General features: G+C 36.0%; 1 protein-coding gene across 32 annotated transcripts; it reads right to left on the bottom strand.

The window, feature by feature from the left end:
* Positions 1-1,605: 1,605 nt before the first annotated feature.
* LOC137820312 (putative alpha,alpha-trehalose-phosphate synthase [UDP-forming] 9) lies at positions 1,606-7,724 on the bottom strand. Of its 32 annotated transcripts, none has more exons than XM_090295237.1 (8): positions 7,305-7,705; positions 7,021-7,110; positions 6,241-6,312; positions 5,113-5,151; positions 4,319-5,008; positions 3,067-4,233; positions 2,384-2,657; positions 1,606-2,309 (listed from the first exon to the last, which is right to left on the bottom strand). In XM_090295237.1, exons 6-8 carry the CDS (start codon positions 4,227-4,229, stop codon positions 1,971-1,973), a joined length of 1,776 nt encoding a protein of 591 aa, XP_090151363.1. In that variant the 5' UTR covers positions 4,230-4,233; positions 4,319-5,008; positions 5,113-5,151; positions 6,241-6,312; positions 7,021-7,110; positions 7,305-7,705; the 3' UTR covers positions 1,606-1,970. The 32 variants fall into 32 exon arrangements, with proteins under 32 accessions (XP_090151363.1, XP_068480428.1, XP_068480430.1 ...); XM_068624327.2 differs by adding an exon at positions 6,402-6,637 and having other exon boundaries at positions 3,067-5,008; positions 7,305-7,549; XM_068624329.2 differs by adding an exon at positions 6,402-6,548 and having other exon boundaries at positions 3,067-5,008; positions 7,305-7,549.
* Positions 7,725-8,106: the final 382 nt, after the last annotated feature.

Raw genomic sequence — 8,106 nt, 5'->3', positions numbered from 1 at the left:
CATGAAGGTGCCCATGAACATCTTGCACCATACTGCATCTGACCCACCCAAGATAATCATCTAGGCATTAAACGCAGTGAGGAGATTCCTGATGGTCTCCATAAGCTGCTGCAATGTGGGACCCTCACCTCCTTCTTGTCCCAATGGCACTTGCCTCGTATTACGTCGTCTCAACTGTTTTCAGTGTAAAAAAAATGTGGACCTTCTATAATAAAAATGAAGAACTTGTTCCTCATCTCTGTCTGTAAACTCGAACCAGAATGTGGATGGGATCAAGTTTTAGCAAGCCCCACAGTGGGCACCAAATGTTCTTGTCAGTTGACGATTGACTTCAGGTTGAATAACCCCTTCTGTATCTACCTCTTATGGAACCGATTCCATGTCGCACTAGAATAAGGCTCCGTTGAGACAGAGGACGCCTATATGTTGATTACACTCTGACGATCAAGTCAGCTAGGGCTCACCGAAAGTAACCAGTTAAGAAAGTATATAAAAACAGCGTAATTTTACCTGGAGACTTACTCTCCTTTTATTGTCGCACATGCAACATGCAACCATTCTCCCTGGGGATAAGAAAATCTTAACTGAAAATATACTAAGTACGTTAATCTTTTATCTGTAATAGAAAAAATCACTTGCCACGGGCACCAATGATCTTCAGGTGCCATCCGCAGATCCACTTTCTGTTACCAATGCATCTCCCTACTTTACTAGGGTTAACAACAACTAGCCACGTGTAACAGATATACAACAGAAACATGCAACATAAAATATTGTCACATACTCACAACAAACATGTAAAATAACAACAGTATTACATTCACCGTTCCAAACATATTTATAAGTAGGTGTATTTATAAATTACTTTGCATAACGATCCTACCGCGCACTTTGAGCCTTCCTGAAAAGGGACCATCTGCATGGTCTCACCTAGACCCAACAACCAAGTTGACCTTACACAACACAAAATAACCGAGCACAAAAATACTTGGTCAGTAATGAAATTAATTTATTATATATATTTATTATTTTATATTTAATATATATTATAATTTGTAATGAGATTAATTTATCATATATATTTATTATGTTAGTTATGTTTCGATTAATATAATTTTTTTAATAAATATAAAACTTGTGATAATATTTTAGGAAATTACATACACGTAAATTTATGATAAAATTAAAATATATATATACATAAAAATACAAGTTTATGATAAAATTAAAAAATATATATACACATAATGCCTGTCTTTTTGCTAGTTTAGTATAAAAGGAGAGTGAGATAAAATGTGTATACAAAATGAGAAAATAACTGAAACAAAATAAAGTATATGATAAGCAAGTATAATTTTATATTTAAATCCTTACAACACCTTTCTCTCTTTTTCTTTCTAAAATTAGAAGAAAAAAGTGAGGTGGAACAAAAAAATAAACCTTTTAATCTTTTCCTTTCATTTTTTCTTCTTCCTTCTTTTCTTTTTCACCTAAACCATATTCACTGAATCCAAGTTTCGAAATTTCAATGCATGTTTAAAAGGAGGTATTTAATAAAAAATTAATCAAGTATGAAAATAATGTTGCATGGGATTCAGGGACCCATTTCTCCGAAACAAAAAATATTAGATTCTGAATGACATTAATGTATACATAACCCATCAAATATACAACCAATGAATTCCTGGGAAGAATACCTAGATTCTGTATCTATGAACATATTCAGTATCCTTTCAGTGCTACAGGTACACCCTTTTGTCCCCACCTACCAATCAAAAAAATCAATCTCTCTAATTCCCTGTGTTCAATTTCTGAGACCTAAAGCTGCTAGCAACATTTTCTATAATCAAAAGTCAGATTCAAAGTTTTTTCCCTTAAACCATGCTTTTGTACATCATACCAAAAACAACCAATCAAAACTGTTTCTTTCTCCTGTGCGGATGCCTACACAGCTAAAATGTACCTTTACTTTATAGGATATTCTCAAAACATACTTCTCCTTTCTCCAAAGGGGTTTCTGTAGAATATCTTGATTTAGGCACTGAAGCAGAACCAAGACCCTCAAGTAATGACATCACATCCATGGTGTCATCAAGGTAGTATCTAGCCTTGCTTGGTTTTTGTCCAACAGTGCATGCAAAGATTTCGGGTGCTGAGAAGGAGGTAGCACTGTAAGGTTTGGTTAAAATGCTCTCAAACATATCCTCATCAGACCTATCATCACCAATGCACAGTACAAAATCTGGCAATTTACCCTTCTTGGTTAGGGTAGAAAGAACTTCCTGTGCAACTAACCCTTTTGTAATTCCCTGTAATGCATTGCTTAGTCAATATCAGATTTTGAAAAAAATAATAACTTGAGATGAGAAGAGATAAGTATGACCTGAGGCTTGACTTCGATAATATGTTGTCCTTTTTTCACAACAACAGGCTCATTCGCAAGTACATTTTCAAGGTGATCCAGCAGCTCCATGGCTTGCCAAGATCCAAAATCAGGATCTGCATCACAGTAATGCCATACCAAGGCACTCTCTTTGCTCTCTACAGAGGAGCCGTCTGTGGCCTCCATATAAGATCTCATCACAGGTTCAGCAATCCTTTTCCATGCAAAATCTGTATCTACATGACTCATTTCCCAACTAGCATGCTTATCCCACCTATGGTAAAAGATCAAACAAGAATACCATCACCTTAAAGAACTTGACAGTGACATGATAACCACTGTGCCATAAGGAGCAGAAACACCCATATATAAATAAACATGTACCACAAGGAGAATTCAAATTTACTCAATACAGAAAAGATCAAACATAAATACCAGTTCTAACAGACAAACCCATGAAAAGCTAAAACACCCACATAAACATGTACTAAAAGGTGAATTCAAATTTTCACAGTACACAACATTATAAGCCAATGCTGTAAGCCCTTGATAAAAGCCACTTTCGTTTTCACTTTTCTTTGTTCTTCTTTTAAGGGGTATATTTAGGTACGGTTGAAAGTCATTTAAGGGAAGTCATTATGATGAATAGTTGAATTTGACATAACCAACTATAAATCACCAACCTTATAAAATAACCATGCTCAGCTGCTATACCAAGATTCTCACACTGATCAAACCATTCACTCAATGAACTTTTTCCCCTGCCACTAACAATAAACACAGTGTTGTTAACATCACTGCAAAGATTATTTAGCACAGATATGACTTCAGGACTGGGGGCTTTCACAATGGATGCTTGAGGTACAACTGTACCATCATAATCTAAAAAGATTGCTCTGCAACTGCTCCTTTTATATGCAGGGACAATGTGGTCTATGGATAGCCTCCTGAAACTAGGAGACAGAGACAAAATTCTGAAGTTCAGACCAAAGCCAATGCCCCAGCAACAGTTCCTATGGTGATCCTTGCACGAAAACACTAGATCTTGCTCAAAGCTTCTAGCCCAGTAGGCCACATCATGAGAACTAACATATCTGTAGTGCTTCTCATGTCGAAGCTGCTTCTCTCCACCAGGCATTGTGATTGCCAAATTTAGTGCTTCGGCTACTGCATCAATATCCCATGGGTTCACCCTTATTGCCCCACTAAGAGATGGTGTGCAGCCTATAAACTCAGAAACAACAAGTGCACTTACACGGGGGGAGTCAGAAGCAATTTCTAAGGCTTCATCCATTTTAGCACTTCCCTGCCTACAAACAGTGTACTTGTATGGAACCAAATTCAAACCGTCACGAACTGCATTCACAATGCAACATTCTGCCAAAGCATAATAGGCTGCCTTCTCATAGAAAGGAACATGGCGGTCAATGATGATGATAGGTTCATAACTTTCCAAACCAAACCTTTCATTTATCCTTTTGGAAGTAATGTAAGCCTCCTCCTTTGCATTGTCAACGTCTTTGTCAGCACTACTTGGGGGGTTTAAAATTTGGATCAGTACTATTTGACCTTGCATTTCCGGATATTGCTGCAGGAGTTGTTCTATGGCCAAGAATTTTAAACTGACACCTTTGAATATGTCCATATCATCAACACCAAGAATAATCTTTTTGCCCTTAAATTGTTGGTGGATTTCTCTGACTTTGTTAGAAGAGGAAGGGTGATCTAAGGCAGATTGAAGTCGGCCCATGTGAATCCCAGCAGGCAAAATTTTAATGAATATTGTCCGTCCAGAGTATTCAAGCCCTATGTAACCCCTTTTGGATTCATGTTCCAAGCCTAGCATTCGCCTGCAGCAGGAGAGAAAATGGCGAGCATAATCAAAGGTGTGAAAACCAACTAAATCTGCATTAAGCAGTGCTTTCAAAATTTCACCTCTGACAGGGAGAGTTTTATAAATTTCTGATGAAGGAAATGGACTGTGGAGGAAAAAACCAAGCTTGACTCGACTACAACGCTTACGCAGAAAAGTCGGAAGGACCATAAGATGATAATCATGAACCCATACATAATCATCTTCTGGATTAAGGACCTCCATGACTTTATCTGCAAATATCTTGTTAGCAGAAACATAAGCCTGCCACTGTGATCTATCAAAGCGGCGATTGCCTGGATACATGGGCAACATGTAATGGAATAGAGGCCACAAATGTTGCTTGCAGAATCCATCATGGAATTGTTTGTAGAGTTCTGGAGGAATAAAAGTAGGCAAGCAGTTGAATTCCTCCAGCAACTGAAGGGAAACTTTATCTTGCTCACTTGCATCAACATCAACCTTCAGAGATCCCACATACACAACATCAGCATCAGGAGAGAGACCATCCTTTAACTGCCAAAAAATTGAATCTTCATCATAACTGAAGCACCATCTGCCAGATACTTTGTCCCTTTTCGCATTGAGAGGAAGAGAATTTGATACTATAATTATCTTGCGACGGTGTTCAGATGAGAAAACACCTGAATCATCATCATTACTTTGTTTACCATCTCCATGAGAAATGATTACTGGATCAGTCATAACTCGCGGAAGAGATCTGGGAGTTCGAGAGAAATTCAGCATATCTCCTGATACCAAGTCTAACAAATTCAAGCATGACCTTGCCACCATCTTTACTTTAAAGTTTTTGAAGATATATATATTAGTGTGATTAAGGAACGGGTATCTACACCTGAAAAGATCTTGAAATCAGCCCAAAGAATGCAGTTACCTGCAAAGATAGAAGAGAAGCAATTATTATCTACATACAATGCACCAGGATAGGACACAGATACATTACACAGTCATACTCCACAAGTTCATCAATTCATTAATTTTCAGTATGTCACTGCTTTCAGTAGATGCGTTTACACCATGGATTGATTTGAAAGAGTGGAACAAATTTATGTTATTTAGACATGAGACAAACACTTGCAAAGTAATATTTACTATGGTTGAGTAATTGATTGTTGAAATTAGAAATCCAACAAGTGGCAGAATCATTAAATCTTACAAATGTATAAAGTAGCATGTTAGGCACATAGCATACGGTTACAAATTCTTCAAGCATTTTTCAGTAATTAGAAACCATTTAATTTAGTAGAAGAAATCAGTAACAATTTGTACATTACATAAGAAAATAGAAACATCAACTTAATTCTCAGTTACTAATTAGAAGAATCAAGATGACTATGATCTAAAGCCGTGATCACTAGATCTTCAGTAGGTTACTTTTACAAAAAACACGATTAACTTTTTGGCTTTGGTAACGAGGAAACTTCCTGGAAGTTTAACTTTTACATGTTTTTCACATACATACTACGGTTTCAACAGGACGCAGAAACCAAATACACGCTTTATGTGTTCCATACTAAGAGCTTTGGGTAGGAAGTCCAAACGAAATAACACGGTATCTCTGCCCCACCAAAATACCACTATATATTCTAAGGGACTACTGAAAGGAGATTATATATCTCCAAAACAGGCATTATGGCATAAAATCCTAGGCCATCCAAAATCTTGGAATCACCACTTTTTTGGTTATTTGCTGCCCACACTAGGCCTATAATCAGGCATGCCCCTTCCTCTGATTCTGGGATGAAATATTAAGATCATGACCTTCTCAATTACAAATTTTCTGTTAACCTTAACATAAAATAAATTGAATTCTCTGTTTCAAGAAAAAAGAAGAAAATCACAGATATAAAAAGTGGGTCCAACACTAGACTTTCAGCAGATTTAGCCAAAAATCCATAATCATCAGAGCAAAACTAAAAGCTATAAAAGATTTAATTGCATATAAGATAAACCACACATTTACCTTAATTTATCTCTGACTCAGGCAATTAATCTCATGAAGGTCTCTTCGAATCCGAACTTTGGTCACCCAAATCTACACAAGCACATTCAAATTTACTCAGAAACACAGAACAACAAACCTAAAAACAAGAGATTACTCATAATAAAAAAACATAAAAAAACCTTGACAAGTATATCTAGATTGGATTTTCACTGAAGAACATCACTTCTCAATCTCACTTTGCCTCTCATATGAAGCCTGTGAACCAGAAGGCATTTAACTCGAGGACGGCTAGGTACAACACTTCTAACCAGGTCACAATTTGTTCCCTTCCATTCAAATATATATCAGTCAATCTCGGGCAAAACCCTCTATTACTTCTCTCAACTAGGAAAGGAAATAAATCCACCCAATTGCTCTAAAATGGAAATAAAAGTGTGTCATTGCCAAATAAATCAGACAGGAAAGGACAGCTGCATAAAAAGTGAAATTAACAAAATAAACAAGAAAAAATGCTTGATTAATGCAATGGTGAAGGGATAAAGGATTAAGGATGGAAACTTTTCCCCCCGCAAACCATATAAGGGAATTTGAAGAAGGAGTCCAATATACTCGTTAATGAGGATAAGCTTAATTATTAAGCAGGCTTTATTTGTCAATTATCATTAACTGTATGAAAGATTTAATTTACAATTTTACATAATGCATTACAATTTTTGTGTGTTATTACAACATTGAAAAGCATCAAGTTAAGAAACAAATAGCAGCATTTTTTCATTCATATAATTCTGAGCAAAATACCTTTCACCAAGCAGCCAGCTCCACCACATGCAAATATCCACAGAATCAAGAACACGGAGAAGAGCATGCATTTACCTTAATAGCATCAAACTGATCCAAGCAGCACAAGAATAACACACACAAAACAGAGAGAGAGAGGAAGAGAATGAAATCAGGTTTCAAAAACTAATGTCCCCGCAATCTCCTGAGGAAGCTAATGGAATGGAAAGAAAGGGTCTTATCTTGGAGAAGATAATTCAAAGAAAAAGTGAACTAGTCAATGAAATCTCAAATAGTCGTTTTACCTTCTTCTTGGGTATCTCAACAACCAACAAGACCTTTGGATATATGTACTGAAATTACTGGAGCGAGAATATACAGGTGTGAACTTCAATTGTGAAAGGAAGTTGCAAAGAATGAAAAGAATTGGTGTCAGTGAAAAGATTGTTTCTTTCCAATTTCTAGATAAATATGAAATACGGGATAAGTGTGTTAGGTTCGAAGCTGGTGAGATTTTGTAGGAGTTTTACGGATTCTAACATCTAAACCGACCCCAAAAGGAAAAATATTATTAATAATGAAAATAGGTGTTAATTAAGCTATGATTTTGATTAAAATTGAAAAAGAAAATTATGTTGGGAATTTTGTATCCTAGGTTCCGTTTGGTTCGGGTGGCTCTGTTTTTTGTCAACTTGGAAAGCGTTTGTTCAACAAAGGATGCTGTCGGAAACAACGGATTAGAAAGTCAGAAAATAGAAGCAAAAATAGTTGGATACATTTTTATAATTTATTATTTTATTATGAAGAGACACAGTTGGATATATTTCAATCTAGGTGGTCTTACGCTGTCACTGTGATCCTATTCCTCCACATGTTACTTCTTCCCAAACTGCCCTTGCAATAAATCCTTGTGCAAGCTATTACTTTTTCATTATTTGAAATTTTCAATAAACATATTTCGCACATTAAATTATTACATAAATATTTTATAGGCACAAATATATTTTATTGCAATGATCTATTTTTAATTGATTTGGTGTATCAATAGGGTTTATGGTTGTTGTGAACATGAATATTAATCAATCTTGTTTATTGGTCTCACGAGAT

Source organism: Phaseolus vulgaris, chromosome 9 (genome assembly GCF_051622355.1).
Source record: "Phaseolus vulgaris cultivar YP4 chromosome 9, ASM5162235v1, whole genome shotgun sequence".
Lineage (NCBI taxonomy): Eukaryota > Viridiplantae > Streptophyta > Magnoliopsida > Fabales > Fabaceae > Phaseolus > Phaseolus vulgaris.
The sequence above is the reverse complement of the archived record's forward strand: the minus strand, read 5'-3'. Positions and strand labels throughout refer to the sequence as shown.

Excerpts from the sequence above, each read along its gene's own strand:
- LOC137820312 (XM_068624313.2), bottom strand. The coding sequence starts at position 5,051 with ATGGTGGCAAGGTCATGCTTGAATTTGTTAGACTTGGTATCAGGAGAT. Across the intron at positions 2,658-3,066 it reads GAGCATGGTTATTTTATAAG|GTGGGATAAGCATGCTAGTT; the intron begins GTTGGTGATTTA and ends CTTTTACCATAG. Across the intron at positions 2,310-2,383 it reads TTATCGAAGTCAAGCCTCAG|GGAATTACAAAAGGGTTAGT; the intron begins GTCATACTTATC and ends AATGCATTACAG.